Source organism: Carcharhinus amblyrhynchos, chromosome 9 (genome assembly GCF_965287045.1).
Source record: "Carcharhinus amblyrhynchos chromosome 9, sCarAmb.v2.hapA, whole genome shotgun sequence".
NCBI classification, from domain to species: Eukaryota; Metazoa; Chordata; class Chondrichthyes; order Carcharhiniformes; family Carcharhinidae; genus Carcharhinus; species Carcharhinus amblyrhynchos.
Window position 1 is genome coordinate 82,808,200 of NC_137332.1, and position 17,881 is coordinate 82,826,080.

Consider the following 17,881-nt stretch of genomic DNA (forward strand, 5'->3'; position numbering starts at 1 on the left):
TCAACAGTTTGGGGGTGAAACAGTTTGGGGGGTCAACAGTTTGGGCGGCATGGTAGCACAGTGGTTAGCACTGCTGCTTCACAGCTCCAAGGTCCTGGGTTCAATTTCCGGCCTTGGGTCACTGTCCGTGTGGAGTTTGCACATTCTCCTCGTGTCTGCGTGGGTTTCCTCTGGGTGCTCTGGTTTCCTCCCACAGTTCAAAGATGTGCGGGTTAGGTTGATTGGCCATGCTAAGAAATTGCCCCTTAGTGTCCAGGGATGTGTAGGTTAGAGGGATTAGTGGGTATAATATGGGGGTAGGGCCTGGGTGGGATTGTGTTCGGTGCAGACTCGATGGGCCGAAGGGCCTCTTTCTGCACTGTAGGGTTCTATGAGGATCTATGAGAAACAAGGAATGGAAGTGTACACTTACTGTAAAGAGGTGCGTAAATGCACACAGATAGTTAAGAGCTTGATTTATTCAATGTAAAATGGGCAATATGGGCAGCTCAGGTGGATAAGGTAGTTGGGAAGGAATGCTGCATGTTTGCCTTCATCGATCGGGGCATTGAGTATAAAAATGGGCAGGTCATGCTGCAGCTGTAGAGAACCTTAGTTAGGCCTCATTTGGAATATTATGTACAATTCTGGTCGCCACACTACCAGAAAGATGTGAATGCTTTGGATAGGGTACAGAAGAGGTTTACCAGGATGTCACCTGGTCTGCAGGTTATTAGCTATGAGGAGAGGTTGGATAAACTCGGTTTGTTCTCACTGGAATGATGGAAGTTGAGGGGAGACCTGATAGATGTCTACAAGATTATCAGTGGCATGGACAGAGTGGAGAATCAGATGCTCTTTCCTAGGGTAGAAAAGCCAAACACCATGGGATATAGGTTTAAGGTACATGGGGAAAAGTTTAGAGGAGATGTGCCAGGCATGTTTTTTTTACACAGAGGTTAGTTAATGTCTGGAACGTGCTGCCCAGGGAGGGGTGGGAGTAGGTACAATAGTGGCATTCAAGGGACAACTAGTTGAGTACATGAATAGGACAGGAATGGAAGGATACGGACTCCGGAAGTACACGGATTAAGTTTAGGCAGGCATCATGATTGGCGCAGGCTTGGTGGGCCGAAGGGCCTGTTCCTGCACTGTACTGTTTTTTGTACGGGTTCACAGGCCTTCACACCACTGCTGAATTTGTCAGGCCTGATTGTTAGTTGCCCTGTACGTGCAGCTACCTAGGCTGGCCTCAACTCTGGAAATTCCCTCCTAAACCTCTTCACCTCTCTATCTTCCTGACTTTCTAGATACTCATGCATTAAGTATCAACCTCACCCCCTTACAACTCATGGGACAAATCTTAAAAATCAGGAGACTTGCAATATAAATCTTGAGTGCCTACTCTTTTTTTGAATGTAAATGAAGCTGGTTGACTGTTGGCTAAGAAGAACTATATTGTTGCATCTGAAATGCATGATGAAAAAGCCTTTTTAAATGAATCCCAACTAGTTATCCTTCAAGGTGTGAAAGAAGAACCCTAGTAGAGTCAACATTGAGAAAAACAGTTGCGATCTCATAGATTGTGTAAAGTCCTATTTTAAGGGTTATGGGTTTTAAACACAAAGAAAAAGACATGGTTTGCACACATAGATTCAAAATAACAACAGTTGACTTATTGTGGGAGATGTTACCTATACAGAATAGAAAATTACACTAACCCAAGAGCCTGTGAAACACCCCAGTGACATCACCATCAAACCATGTGACTGCTCTTAAAGCAATCATGCAACCAATTAAATAGAAAACAGGTTGGAACCTACTTCATGTGCCTCAGCTTAATACATTAAAACTGCATCAGTCTACGGTGGATAACTTCTAACACTTCTATATTTGAGATATTCAAAAAATGACAGCTGCATTTAAATCAATATACAAATAATTAAAAACCTAGTAGTTTATCCAGTCCACACCACACAATAACAATACCTTAAGCGTCACATTGCTCACCACCATAAATATAAAGATTTCAATTATCAGTATCAATGATGAGTTTTAATCATTACTTTCAATTACTTGAAATGATTTAATGCAACAAATGCTTGGATGTGCAGCTCCAAAAACTCTCTACAGCTTGACACCATCCAGACAAAGCATCCTGCTTGATTAGTTCCCCAGCACCATTCGCTCACTCCACCACTGATACATAGTGTGTACCATCTACAAGAAGCATTGCAGCAAGGATTCTTTGACAGCACCTTCCAAACCCAAAACTATCTGGAGCGACCAGGGCAGCAGATACCTGGGACCACCACAACACTGGAGGTTCTCCTCCATCTCACTCACCATCTTGATTAGGAATTATATCACCACTCCTTCACTGTCGGTGGGTCCAAATCCTGGAACTCCCTCCCTAATAGCATCATGGGTGTACCTACACCATTTGGGCTGCAGCGGCTCAAGAAGGTGGCTCACCACCACCTTCCCAAGAGCAATTAGGGATGGGCAATAATGCTGCTTTAGCCAGCGACACTCACATCACATAAAAGAATGAAAGAATGAGCATGGAGATTGGGGAGGTAAAGCTTGCATGGGGAGTGGGGGGGTGGGGTGGTGAGAAAGGAAGTGAAGAGTGGAGAGGAAGAAAGTAGGGAGGAGTGGGATGGGACAGGAGGGATAATTGAGAGGAGTGAGGGTGAAGGGCAAGAGAGGAGAATAAGGGGAGGGGCTGGAGTTAAGAAGTCAGAGGAGAGAAAAGGCGAGGGTGGGCAAGAAAAGGGAAAAGGGAGTGAAGGTGGAAGGGGAGGGGAAAGGGGACAGAGGAAGGACAGGAGGAGGGGGCAGGAAAGAAGGAAGGGGAGAAAGAATTGGAGAGGAGAAAGAGGGGAGGTGGCGAGGGAGGGAAAAAGGCAGAAGAGGCAAAGAGAAAGGGGGAGCAAAAAGTGAAGGAGAAATTGGAGGGAAGGAAGGAGGAAAGTGTCCTGACTAGTTGGCAAATTTGATTGGCTAAGGCATGGCCATGGAGAAAGCAACGACTCATCCATGCATTCATACACAGGGATCCACACTCTGCAAATAAAAGGAATATGTCCAAGCTTCGCGCCTTTTATGAATAATCTGGGACCTTGAGGAGTCTATAGTTTCCTACTGCTTTCTCCATGGCGCCACCTCAGCCAATCAGAGTTGACTTGCCAACCAATCAGCACCCTTTTCCCTTGTGTGAATCATTATGATCATTTAAAATTTGGTATTCTTGCATTTGTCCTGATGAATGCAAGATAAGAAACTTCGCCAACATATTTTCTTTTCAGATTCAAGTTCTGATCGAGTAAATAAAATTAATAACTAAAGGCTATGGGCTAATGGGCAAAAATCCACTCAGGATATACAAACTTTCTTTTTACACAATGTATTACTCTGATTGAAACTACACTGTAGGTAGGGGTGATGGAAGCAGATTCAATATTGAAGAAGTTGTTAAGGAGGAAGAATTTGCTAGGTTTGGGCTGAATGTTTTACCCAGCAGACAAGGGAGGTGTAGCCTCACATTCCTACTAACATGGAAACTAAGTGTCTGCCAGTTCCTTAGCCCACCAATGAAGATCAGGACTGCCAATAGGACAGCCACCACAATGAGCCTCGGCTGCTGATGGGAGGACAATGCAAAGATAAACAACACAGGATGTGACAAGGGGGCTCTGTGTGTGTACCGCTGTCACCTCCGAGTCAGATCACAGACTCAAGTTTTACTCTACAGATTTGAGCGCATAATCCAGCCTGAGACTCCAGAACATTACTGAAGGAGTTCAACACTGTCAGAGGTGCCATCTTTCAGCCAAGTCATTAAACCGAGGCCCGACCTGCCCTCTCAGGGTTCTCACTTGACTAAGTGAAGAGGAGTTCTCCCCAATAACCTCGTCAATATTTATTCCTCAACAGATATTAATCTGGTCAATAAGAAACAAACAGGAGCAGGAGTAGGCCATCCAGCCCTTCGAGCCTGCCCCGCCATTCAATAAGATCATGGCTGATCTGTCGTGGCTCAGTTCCACATTCCCGCCCTCTCCCCATAACCCTTAATCCCCTTGCCTATCAAAAACCCATCAACCCGCGTCTTAAAAATATTTAGCGAGGCAGCCTCCACCACTTCAACGGGCAGAGAATTCCAGAGATTCACCACCCTTTGAGTGAAGAAGTTCCTCCTCAACTCCGTTCTAAACCGCCCCCCCCTTTATCTTGAGGCTGTGCCCCCTAGTCCTACTATCCTTTCTGAGCGGAAAGAGTCTCTCCACCTCTATCCTATCCATCCCATTCATCATCTTATACGTCTCAATGAGATCCCCCCTCATTCTTCTAAACTCTAACGAGTACAAGCCTAGTTTATTCAGCCTCTCCTCATAGCTCAACCCCCTCAACTCCGGCATCAGCCAATAAACCTCCTCTGCACTCCCTCCAAGGCCAAAATATCCTTGCGTAAGTACGGCGCCCAAAACTGCACACAGTACTCCCGCTGCGGCCTCACCAATGCCCTATACAGCTGCAGCAAGACCTCCCTACTTTTATATTCAATCCCCCTCGCTATGAAGGCCAGCATCCCATTCGCCTTCCTGACCACCTGCTGCACCTGCAAGCTGGGTTTTTGCGACTCATGCACAAGGACCCCGAGGTCCCTCTGCACTGTCGCCTGCTGCAGTTCTTCTCCACGTAAGTAATAATCCTTCCTACCATTATTCCTACCAAAGTGGACCACCTCGCACTTGCCAACATTAAATTCCATTTGCCAGTTCCTGGCCCATTCGCCCAGCCTATCTAGATCCTTCTGTAGACTCTCCACACCCTCCGCACAATTTGCCGTTCCACCAATCTTGGTGTCATCAGCAAATTTCGACACCATACACTCGGTTCCCTCCTCCAGATCATCTATATAAATGGTAAATAGCTGAGGCCCCAGCACCGACCCCTGGGGCACTCCACTAGTCACCATCTGCCAATCCGAATAGCACCCATTGACCCCCACTCTCTGCCTCCTATTTGACAACCAGTCCTCTATCCACGCTAACACCCTACCCCCAACTCCATGTCCCCTGACCTTCTGCAATAACCTCTTGTGAGGTACCTTGTCAAACGCCTTCTGAAAATCCAGAAAGAGCACATCCACCGGCTCTCCTCTATCCACCGCCCTAGACACATCCTCATAGAACTCCAGTAAATTTGTCAGACACGACTTCCCTTTAACGAAACCGTGCTGCGTCTGCTCTATCAAGCAATTCCTCTCAAGATGCCTCGCTATTTCCTCCTTGATGACGGATTCTAACATTTTACCTACAACAATAACTCAGTGCTGTCTATGGGATCTTGCTGTGATCATGCTGGCTGCTTCCTCTCGTGCCCTGCAACAATTCACAGGCGTGTGGAGGCTGTGAAACACTCTGGGATGTCCTGAGGTCTGTAAAAGGTGCAACAGAAGTGCAAACCTTTCTTTCAAACAAGGGGAGACCTCTTGTGAGCTGAGTAAATGGATTCAGTGTGGAACTAATTTTTTTGATTCTTTTCATGGGATGTGGGTCTCACTGGTTAGGCCCAGTATTTATTGCCCATCCTTAATTGCCCTTGAGAAGGTGGTGGTGAGTTGCCTCCTCGAACCACTGCAGGTCATGTGGCATAGGTACACTCACAGTGCTGTTATGGAGGGAGTTCCAGGATTTTGACCCAGCGACAGTGAAGGAACAGCAATGTATTTCCAAATCAGGATGGTGAGTGACTTGGAGAGGAACCTCCAGGTGGTGGTGCTCCCTGTGCATCTACTGCCCTGGTCCTTTTGGACAGTAAAGCTCATGGTTTTGGAAAGTGCTCTCTAAGGAACCTTGGTGAGTTCCTGCTGTGCATCTTGTAGATGGTTTGCACTGCTGCCATTGTGTGTCAGTGGGACTGCATGGTGAAGGTAGTGGTGGGCTGGTTGCTTTGTCCTGGATGATGTCGAGCTTCTTGAATATTGTTGGAGCTTCACTCATCCAGGGAAATGGAGAATATTCTACTAATGCCTAGAATACATGAGCAATATCTGAACAAATTCAGCTCCTTGTAAGGTTAGCTTTACAAGGTGTGGAACCCGTTCAATTTTAATATCCATAATCTGCACTATCATGGACTCTCTCTCTCTGGTTTATTTAAGCTGCTGAGGGCCACTAAAAGGCAGCTGCAATATCCATACTAAGTGAAAGGCAGAACATTGCAATAATGGGCCTTCAGTGAAGATGTTGGGTGGGCAATCCCAGGATACGGACTCATGCAGAAGAAACAAAATGACTGCATGCTAGTAGCACAATGAAAGTACCATGTACAAACAAAGCTAATCTATTGAAGGAGCATTGAATGATTGAGACACTTTAAATACTATTTACCTTGCTTGATAGATGTGCTCCCAGATAAGACGGCATCTAGTAGATGTGGTTGGAATTGGCAGCCAGATGCTGTGGATTTCTCCTGGGGTGAACTGTCAGGATCAGAGCTCGGCTGAGGCTGAGCAGATCTCAGTGTCCGCTTGAGGATGGAGCGGTTCAGCTCCACTCTATCTGTCAGAGATAACAAACTGGCATTACTGCTGACACTCTCCCAACTGTCTGTCCTCCAAAGGCCCTCCAGATGGCCTAATTTGCCTGCGTTCCATTTCTCTGCAGTCAATTCTCCATATCTGAGGGTGGAAGTGTCGAAGCTGTCAGCCCTAGGCAGCTCCTCCGACGGAACAGACCCATGATCATAATCAGCATTGGGATGCACTGGGCTATTGGCCCTCCAAGTTTCCTTCTGGAGAATTTCATTGTCAAAAGTATCCACCCTGTCACGCGACATTACACTTTCCGACTCTAGAACTTTCCAGAATCCTTTTGGAGGACTCCAACTCTTTGCATTCAATGTTTGAGGAGGGTTCTCCCCGATTGGACAAGGAGGGTTTTCCGAATTGGCCTTTCCCGCTTCTCCTCTCGGCACACCCTGTTTGGTACACTTTCTTAAGGTGCTCTTGCCTCCTTCGGGCAGAGCATCCTCACAGCTAAGGATCCTGTCCGTTAAGTAGGTCCGTTTCTGTAAAGGGGGCTGCAGCTCTCCCTCCTGCCATCTGTCCTTCTGCCCATCTTCTGAAAGGGCACAGTCGCCTGGTTTGCCCAGGTCAAGACAGCCTTGGCTCTCTGACTGTCGGGCAGTGCCTGTGTCCGCTGCTTTCCAGAGCCGCTGAGTGGGCTGGAGGGCCGTGATGGTCGAACCCGGTGTCCGATGGCAGGTCACGAGGCGGTTTTTGGAGAATTCTGAGGACAGGTTTGCCTCCGACTCACTGTTTGCCACTCTCTTCCCTTTGCGAGGAGTGAGTCCAACGGTACCTCTTCGGTCATGTGATCTTGGAAACTGCCCATTGGGCGAGACACTGCTCTCTGCCATCTTGATATCCCACAGTCTCTGAGAGTGACGAGGTTTATAATGATTTAAATATATCTGGAAAGAAAACAAATAGAACGTCAAGTACAGGTGAAGAAAAATGTTTCTTGTTTTACTGTTCATACCTGTCGGATTTCATGAATCCTTTACTTGTGATATTTACTAAATGCCTGGAACGGTAGAACAAGAGGACTGAGCTTGTGATTGAAAGGAGATAAGTTTGAAACAAATCTGCAGTTCAACAATAAAATCTCGAGGGAATATTCAGTTTATTATGGAAGGAGCAGTGGAGAAAGAGAAATAGAGTTCAGGTCAGTAACCTATCATCAGAACCTTTCTAGTCACAGCTGAAATACTGTGCACAGTTTTGGTTCCCTTGTCTAAGGGAAAGTGTACTGGCATTGGAGGCAGTCCGAAAAAGGTTCACTGGGCTGATTCCGGACATGGAGGGATTTTCTTATGAGAAAAAGTTGAGTAGGTTGGATCTGTCCTCATCGGGGTTTAGAAGAATAAGAATAATCTCTTATTGAGATATGGAGGATTCTCAGAGGGCTTGAAGGGTAGATACTGAAAGATTATTTCTCCTTGTGAGAGAGTCTCGGGCCAGAGGGCACAGTCTCAGAGTAAGGAGTCGCCCATTTAAGACAGAGATGGGGAGGAATTTCTTTTCTCAAGGGGTAGTGAATCTGTGGAATTCATTACCGCAGAGAACTGTAGAGGGTCAGTCAGTATGTTTTTTGATTTGATTTGATTTATTATTGTAATGTATTAACTTACAGTGAAAAGTATTGTTTCTTGTGTGCTATACAGATAAAATATACCGTTCATAGAGAAGGAAACGAGGGGGTGCAGAATGTAGTGTTACAGTCATAACTAGGGTGTAGATAAAGATCAACTTAATGCAAGGTAAGTCCATTCAAAAATCTGACAGCAGCAGGGAAGAAGCTGTTCTTGAGTCGGTTGGCACATGACCTCAGGCTTTAGTACCTTTTCCCTGAAGGAAGAAGGTGCAAGAGAGAATGTCCGGGGTGCATGGGGTCCTTCATTATTTGTCAAGGCAATGGGAAGTGCAGACAGAGTCAATGGATGGGAGGCTGGCTTAAGGTTCAAAGCGAAGAGAGACAGATTTTTAACCAGTAAGGGAATCGAGGTTTAGTGGGATAAGATGGGAAAGTAGAATTGAGAACTATCACGTCAGATCAGTCATGATCTCAATGAATGGCTCAACAGACTTGATGGGTGAATGGCCTATTTCTGCTCCTGTATCTTATGGGCTAAGATTATTAACCTGGAAGGTTTCTCTCTTCACCGCTGTTGCCAGACCTGCTGAGAATTTCCAGCATTTCATTCCCGATTTTCGGCATTTAGCTTTGGTCTGCAGATTTCAGTGAGCAGGATGCCAATCAGATAAAAATACATTCTATAAATAATATTTTGCGATAAAGCGAATGAGAGATTTGAGAGGACAAGTGCTGGAGATTCCTGTTTACCAAAGCTACTAGCACAGGGAGCTAACAGCTCCATTCGTGTTCATAGAATCATAGAACCCTACAGTGTGGAGACAGGCCCTTCGGCCCATTGAGTTTGTACCGACCACAATCCCACCCAGACCCTATCCCCATATCCCTACACATTCACCTGCTAATCCCGCTAACCTACACATCCCAGGACACTAAGGGGCAATTTTAGCATGGCCAATCAACCTAACCTGCACATCTTTGGACTATGGGAGGAAACCAGAGCACCCGGACACGCAGACATGAGGAGAATGTGCAAACTCCACACAGGCAGTGACCCGAGCCGGGAATCGAACCCAGGTCCCTGGAGCTGTGAAGTTGTATCCTGCTTCTATCAGGGTGGCAGACAGTGAACTCAACTGACCCTGGTCTTTTAGCCAATTATCAATTCCAGTGTAAATAATAAAGAATTCGGGCTGTTTTGCTGAAAGACAGTGTTAAGTTCATTGGACCAAGCACAGGGAGGGATTTTCTCAATGTTCTGAATCATTGAGCCTGATCTTGGTCAGTGTATTTAGAGTTCTGTCATACCCAGCTCACAGAGGAAATATAAGGTTCTGTCATACCAAGTTCACGGAGGAAGTATTCCCTTTGATATGATAGTGGTGTGTCAGTGGGCAGCATTCCCACCACTGAGTCTGAAAGTTGTGGGTTTAACTCAAACATACAACTTGGGCTAAAGTTCTCAGTGCAGCATTGAGGAAATGCCATGCTGCAAGAGCTACTGGCTTCCTGTTTGCGGGATATGGTTGAGCCCAAATTACAACAGGATCTAGAGTTCATGGTCTATAAAGTACTTTTTGGACTTCTTCTAATTGTAAAAGTGTCACAGTGGCACAGTGGCTAGCATTGCTGCCTCACAGCAACAGAGATCTGGGTTCAATTCCAGCCTTGAGTGTGGGAGGAAACCCACACAGACATGGGGGGAATGTGCAAATTCCACACAGACAGTGACCCGAGGCTGGAATTGAACCTGGGTCCCTGGCTGCTATGAGACAGCAGTGCTAACCACTGTGCCACCGTGCCGCCCCTGTGATACTATGTGCAGTTCCGAGGTTCTCTAATTCGGCCTTTGGTACATAAGATCTCTCAACTGATTCTGCCCTTGAGTGTCATTCACTGGCAATCGTATTCCATCTGAGGTCCCATGAGATGCTCACCATAGGATGGCATATTCCTGCAGGATCTCCTTAACTAGGCTCACAGCAGCTTTGGTGGCACAGATTACCCAGAAACTCCTTTATCTGATACTTAGATATATACCACTAAATAATCCTGGGAGCTCTGCAAAACTGAAGGAGCAGCAATGAAATTGCCCAATTGGCAATCTCTGCTTTCCCCCTTTCTTTGGCTTCAGTCCTGTTTAAATGTAATCAGACACACACAAACTGCTCATAAATGTGCCTTTTCTGTTCTCCTCTATCTACAGTTCTCCGTTATGTCTGGCCAGAAGGCTTTTTGTCCTCATTGCCTTCCTGTTGCTCTTGCTTCCAGGTCAAGGGTCACAAGGTCATATGAGCCAGTATATCTTATTCAACACAATTCCAATTGATTTCTTTACAATTGACGCAAAAGTCCTTTTCAAACATTCCTAAAACCAGTTATAGATTCCACAGACATTTTAAATAAATTACCAATTTTTCTTACAGTATTATCTGAGTCAAAGATCATCACAACATTGTGTCTTACAGGTGAATGATCCACCGCAGCCCTGTAAATGTATGTTTCCTTTGGCTTTAACAAAATAATCCACACTTCGCATTAGGCTCAAATTTGAGCCTCAGTCCTCATTAAAAGTAAAGGTGCAAGTTGATGTGGCCTGTAACTTCTCCACAGTCAGCTTGGCCTGCTGGAAGAGATGAATTTCAAGCCAGTTGCCTCTCCAAGGTTAGGTGAGAAATGGCCCTTCCTGGCTTCACAGCTAAGATGTATTTAACTTCTGGTGACATTTGTCTAACAAACATTTATGAATGCTAAGCAGTGCAGGCCCAGCTCCTGTAACATTGAATAGCAGCGAATGGGCCTGAAAGCAGGCACTAGGCCCTGGGTAGCACAATGGTTAGCACTGCTGCCTGACAGTACCGGGGACCCAGGTTTGATTCCCGGCTTGGGTCATTGTCTCTGTATAGTCTGCATGTTCTCACTGTATCTGCGTGGCTTTCCTCCAGGTGCTCCGGTTTCTTCCCACAGTCCGAAAGACATGCTGGTTAGGTACATTGACCACACTAAATTCTTCTGAACAGGTGCCGGTATGTGGCGACTGGGGGATTTTCACAGTAACTTCATTGCAGTGTTAATGTAAGTCTACTTGTGACACTAGTAAATAAACTTTAAAACTTCATTTACTCACGCCTCCATCAGCAATGCTTGAATAAAAAAAGCCCAACACAATAATGGTCTGAGTCACACAACAAGACCCTATTTCTATCTCAGAATGTTTCCATCAAATTGTGCCTTTATAATTCTGACATTTTCAATCTCCCCCATGCACATCCTTGTCACTCTCTATCTTTATGACTTCTTCTAACCGAGATCAATAGATGTTTACATATTAAAAACATCAAGAGGTGTGGGTATACTGCAGGAACATGGAAATCAGCCACACTTTCATTGAATGGCCTACTCCAGCTCCTGTTTCTTATATAACCATACAACTTCCCAACACTGCCTTGAGCATTCTCCTGACTCTCCTACATACCTGCTCCCAGCCTTCACTCCATCAGCAGTTAGACATCAGCCAGAATTCCCTAAGATCCTTCCACCTGCCACTGTTCCATTCAGTACTTTCCCTGCGAACCATCTCTTTGAGCAAGCATTTAACCTCTCTGCCCTAACAACCCCGTCTCCAACTTGGTGATGCATTTTACGTATCTTTGAGCCTGTGAGGACCTTCTTGGGATATGTTTTGATGTTAAGAGTTCGGCTGAGCAGACATCCCAGTTTTTCATTAAAACATTCCCATGTTTTATGAATAGAGAGATATGGTCCCCGGAAGGGTAGGGGGTTTTAGTTCAGACAGGCAGTATGGTCAGTGCAGGCTTGGAGGGCTGAAGAGCTTGTCCGGTGCTGTAATTTTCTTTGTTCTTTGTTTTCCTAAAAATAGTTCAAATATCCCCTATTTCAACCTCTCACAACCTGTCAGATATAAACTGGGCCTGTGGAGGAAGAAAATCTGTGGAAAATATTGTCCTTGTTCCTATAAACACTCCTCACGTCACACTGGCCTCCATGTGGTGGGCCTGTGTCCCACGCCCCACCATCCCCTTTACACCTCCAAGGGAGTTGTCACTACCTGGAAGGGTAGGGGTTTTAATTCAGGTGGGCAGCATGGTTAGTGCGGGCTTGGATGGCTGAAGGGCCTGCGCCTGGGCTGTAATTTTCTTTGTTCTTTTCCCTTTTGGCACCACAGAGCTGATGACACCTATTAATGGTCTCCAGAATAGTGTCTCCAACTCTGGGCATCTTTCAGGAGAAATAAAGGGATCAGGGGTTAGGGGGAAAGGGTAGGAGAATGGGGATGAGAAAAATATCAGCCATGATTGAATGGTGGAGCAGCCCTGTCTGGCCTAATTGTCCTCCTATGTCTTACGATCTTATAATATGGAGATGCCGGCGTTGAACTGGGGTAAACACAGTGAGAAGTGCGGAGTGCCTCAAGGATCTGTTCTGGGACCCTTGTTGTTTGTCATTTTCATAAATGACCTGGATGAGGAAGTGGAGGGATGGGTAAGTAAGTTCGCTGATGACACGAAGGTTGGTCGTGTTGTGGATGGTCTGGAAGGATGGCAAAAGTTGCAGCAGGACATAGATAGGATGCAGGACTGGGCGAAGAAGTGGCAGATGGACTTCAACGCGGATAAATGTGTAGTCGTCCATTTTGGCAGAACCAACGGGATGAACGAGTACACTATCAAGGGCAGAAGTCTGAGTAGTGTTGAAGAGCAGAAGGATCTTGGGGTCCGGGTCCACAGGACTCTTAAATCGGCCTCGCAGGTGGAGGAGGTGGTCAAGAAGACGTATGGTGTACTGGCCTTCATTAATCGAGGGATTGAGTTTAGGAGTCGGGAGGTAATGCTGCAACTTTATAAGACCCTTGTCAGGCCTCATTTAGAGTATTGTGCGCAGTTCTGGTCGCCTCACTATAGGAAAGATGTAGAAGCTATTGAGAGGGTACAGAGGAGATTTACAAGGATGTTGCCTGGACTGGGAGGCATGCCTTATGAAGTTAGGTTGAGGGAGCTGGGACTCTTTTCCCTGGAGAGACGAAGGTTGAGAGGCGACCTGATAGAAGTTTACAAAATGTTGAGAGGAATAGATAGGGTGGACTCTCAGAGGCTATTTCCCCAGGTTGAAATGGTTGCTACGAGAGGACACAGATTTAAGGTGTGGGGAGGGAGGTTCAGAAGTGATGTTAGGGGTAAGTTTTTCACTCAGAGGGTGGTGAGTGAATGGAATCGGCTGCCGTCAGTGGTGGTGGAGGCGAACTCGCTGGGGTCTTTTAAAAGACTTCTGGATGAGTATATGGGGTTTAATGAGATTGAGGGTTATAGATAGGTCTGTAGGTTGGTAGGTGTTGATGTGATCGGCACAACTCGTGGGCCGAAGGGCCTGTTTGTGCTGTAGTGTTCTATGTTCTATGTTCTAAGTCTCACTACCTGACGAAGGGGCAAACCCCGAAAGCTTGTGAGTTTACTATCAAATAAATTGGCTGGACTTTAACCTGGTGCTGTGAGACTTCTTACTGTGTTGTGATCTTATGATGTGGATATGCCGGTGTTGGACTGGGGTAAACACAGTAAAAAGTCTGACAACACCAGGTTTTAGTCCAACCGATTTATTTGATAGTAAACTCACTAGCTTTGGAGGGGATTCCCTCTTCTTCAGGTGAATGGAGAGTTCTGGCCTCAGACAGAGCATATAAAGCACAAACAGTTTAGAGATTACTGATTAGAATGCGAATCTTTACACCTAACCTGCTGTTCAAGTCCTAAAGTGGCCAACAATGTGTGTGGAAGGAGCACTGATCACAGGTTAAAGAGATGCGTATTGTCTCCAGACAGCACAGTAAGTGAGGTTTTGCAAACCCAGGCAAGTCATGGGGGTTACAGATAGTGCGACATGAACCCAAGATCCCTGTTGAGACCGTCCTCATGTGTGCAGAACTTGGCTATCAGTCTCTGTTCAGCGACTCTGCGCTGTCGTGTGTTGTGAAGGCTGCCTTGGAGAATGCTTACCCGAAGGTCAGAGGCTGAATGCCCGTGACCACTGAAGTGCTTGCCAACAGGAAGGGAACAGGAAGGGAACCTGATACGTTGCAAGAAAGGATGTCCTGAAGCATGGTACATTGGGGAGACCATGCAGATGCTACGACAACGGACGAATGAACATCGCTCGACAATCACCAGGCAAGACTGTTCCCTTCCTGTTGGGGAACTCTTCAGTGGTCATGGGCATTCGGCCTCTGACCTTCGGGTAAGCATTCTCCAAGGCGGCCTTCACAACACACGACAGCGCAGAGTCACTGAGCTGAGGCTGGTAGCCAAGTTCCGCACACGAGGACGGTCTCAACAGGGATCTTGGGTTCATGTCGCACTATCTGTAACCCCCGTGACTTGCCTGGGTTTGCAAAACCTCACTTACTGTACTGTCTGGAGACAATTCACATCTCTGTAACCTGTGATCAGTGCTCCTTCCACTCACATTGTCGGCCACTTTAGGACTTGAACAGCAGGTTAGGTGTAAAGATTTGCATTCTAATCAGTAATCTCTAAACTGTTTGTGCTTTATATGCTCTGTCTGAGGCCAGAACTCTCCATTCACCTGAAGAAGAGGGAATCCCCTCCAAAGCTAGTGAGTTTACTATCAAATAAATCGGTTGGACTAAAACCTGGTGTTGTCAGCCTTTTTACTTATGATCTTAGGCCATCACCTTGGCCTCCCACTTCACCTGTCCCGCCCCCAGACACCCACTATTGGTCTCCCACCATGTCAATCATCATGCAGCCCCACCTTCCCAAGGCTTTTTCGACGTAGTTCCGCGCCTGCCTTTCGAAAATCTGGTCAGCCTAATTAGAGGTGATTTGGAAATGTTGCTGAGGATATGTTAGACAGCGCGTAATCAGAGATGCACAATGTTTGACTACACACACACACACATGAGGAGAAGGCAGGTGAGCTCTTTATCTGAGCTTGTTCCAGGTGAGTATTAACAAACACGACTGTTTATCCTGAGCAAGTTCTGGTGCACAGCCAAATCTCTCTCTCTCTCTCTCACACATGTAAAAGTCACCTCACCTTCAGCTCTCGTGCACGGCCATCTTAAAGTGGATTTCTCAGCATTACCAAAATACCCTTTTCCAAAACAAAACAACTTTTCTTCCAGTGACTGCAGACACGCGATGCGTGTGTGTGTGTGTGAGGCAGAGTCGCTGTGTTAGTTCAAACTGCATACCAACGCACCCAACTAATACCCGCCGGGGGCGGGGGAGTGGGGGGGGGGGGGCGAGAGACGACTGACTATAAAAGGCAAAAATGTCTGTAAATCTAACTCGTCTCCATGGTGACAAGCAAAACTGACGCGAGTAAACGATTGGAGGCAGCCCAGAGTCAGCCTGAAGAGTTCAGTTGCCAATGAATTCGTTTCCTGAGACTGCTGAGGTTCAGTTTAAGGAGTGGTGTTGTTGTAATGCTACACCTGCAAGGCAGAGTTTGCAGCGCGTAAAGATCTAAAAGGGACTACACTTTTGAGATTGATGTGCAGATTAATCCCGCTAATGTCAACAAGGCTCACTGGGTTTCGCAGCTGAGGTTTTGGCACTTTCCACTCTCTCTTCTAATTGCTGTTCTTCCCTGTAAATGGGGCCAGTAGGTAGGATAAGACCTGCGTAACTGTGTGCCAATCTGAGCAATAACGGCGCACAGTAATTTATTGAGGCATGTATATAGTTTTAAGTATTGAACTGTAATGATTGTAATTTGTATAAATCTGTAAAAATGTTTTGATTGTGCATTGTTTGCAATTCAAAGCCAAGTAGATTTGCAATAGTTTATTTGAGATTTTTATGAATAATGTATATTTTTGGAATAAAAAAACCCTGCAGGGTAGGCTTGGGGCATGCATTTTGGCCTGGAACTACTGGACAGGCCTGCAGATTGCAGGAATAAAGACAGGTCAAGCAAAACGTAGTAAGAAGGTGCACAACACCAGGTTAAAGTCCAACAGGTTTATTTGGAATCACGAGCTTTTGGAGCACTGCTCCTTCATCAGGTGATTGGGTCTGTTGGATTTCAACCTGGTATTGTGAGACTTTTTACTGTGCCCACCTCAGTCCAACACTGGCACCTTCACAGCAAGCAAAACATAGGGAGAGAAATCTTGCTGAAGCGTGGATAGCAAGTAAAAGTTTTTATTTTCATTTTTTTTCAATGTAGATCTTAGTATGCAGGGGTCAGATTCAACATTTGCAAATGATACAAAATTTTGGAAGAACAATAAACTGTGAGGACACTGTAGAGCTTCAAAAGAACATAGACTGGTTGATGGAATTGGTGGACAGGAGGAGGATGAAAGGTGAGGTGATTCATTTTAGCCAGAAGAACATGGGGAGACAACTTAAAATAAAAGTGTTTGTTAGGGTGTACTGTTAGAGTGCGCAAGGTGCTTTTCATTTGTTTACAAAGGTGCCCCAGGTGTTTGGTAGTGCAGCATGACAGCAGTAGTAGCTTTAGTCATGAAAAGCTGAGGTAGGAGCTTGTAAAGCAGAGGCTGCTGGGATACTTGACATATGTTAGTCTCAGCAAAGGATACAGCAAAAGTTAGTGCAGGCTATCCCACAGTGAATGTGGACACAGTGATTAGAGATAAATAGGTGTCAGTCATTAGAACGCTCAGGAAGATGAGACAGGAGATCTACAACACTTGAAGCTCATGGTAACAGCAATTGCGAGGTGCCAGTCACTGGGATACCCAGGCACGCAGCTGAATGGGACAGCTGATCTGAAACAGTTTGCACCCACTGTGACAGATTGTGAGCCCCTGTAGCCAAGAATACATCCACAGTCACAAAAAGACAGGTACTAACTGTATAAAAGACAACGTAACAATTCAGAGAGCAGAGTATGGACATGTATTGGATGGACTAAGACATACTGTCATTGCATTTGCTTGAATAAAAAGATCAAAATCTTACCTGAATCCTCAATGTGTCTGATTTCACGCAACCAGTTCAACTCTTAAGGGAGTGCGGGAGGAGAGGAACCTGCATGTATCTGTACATAGATCATTGAAGATAGCAGGACAGCAGTTAATGAAGCACACAGTATCTTGGGCTCTGTTAGTAGAGAAAACATAATTCACTAGATTCTGAAGTGGTCCCATTAGACTTGAAAGAACAAATATCAGCCCTCCAAGGGAGGGAGGCAGAAATCAGGAAATTATATATAGGCCAGTTAGCTTGATGTTTATCATGGGAAAGGTGCTAGAATTGATCACCAAGGAGGTTATAACTGGGTGCATAGCAGAATGCAAAGTAATGAGAAGAGCCAACATGATTTTGTGAAAGGAAAATATTGAATCAATTTATTAGAGTTCTTTGGCAGAGTAACATATGCTGTAGATAAAGGGAAGTCTGTAGATATATTAAAGTTTAAAGTTTATTAGTCACACGTAAGTCTTACATTAACACATTTCCAGAAGGCATTTGCCACATCAAAATTTATTGTGGAAAATAAAAGCTTATAGTTTAGGGGGTAACATATTCACAGGAATAGAAGGTTGGCTTGCTGGCAGAACACCGAGAGCATGCATAAATGGGTATTTTTCTGATTGCTGGAAGTGATGAGTGGAATCCTGTAGTGGTCTGAGCTGGGGCCTCAACTTTTTACAATTTTTATCCATGACTTAGATGAGGAAAGTGAAGGAATGCTAGCTAAATTTGCACACGACACAAAGAGGTAAG

General features: G+C 45.6%; 1 protein-coding gene across 3 annotated transcripts in view; it reads right to left on the minus strand.

Annotated features, from left to right (window-relative positions):
• Nucleotides 1–17,177, minus strand: part of kiaa1614 (KIAA1614 ortholog) — a 55,313-nt gene extending 38,136 nt beyond the window's left edge. For 2 of the 3 annotated variants that reach the window (XM_080195990.1, XM_080195992.1), the window contains exons 1-2: nucleotides 15,219–15,330; nucleotides 6,381–7,464 (exon numbers count right to left, since the gene is read on the minus strand). In XM_080195990.1, coding sequence (XP_080052116.1) covers nucleotides 6,381–7,410 — 1,030 coding nt within the window. In that variant the 5' untranslated portion in view covers nucleotides 7,411–7,464; nucleotides 15,219–15,330. Of the gene's footprint in view, nucleotides 1–6,380; nucleotides 7,465–15,218; nucleotides 15,331–17,113 lie in introns of those variants that run through there. The other variant, XM_080195991.1, reaches the window with a different exon arrangement.
• Between the last annotated feature and the right edge of the window lie 704 nt (nucleotides 17,178–17,881).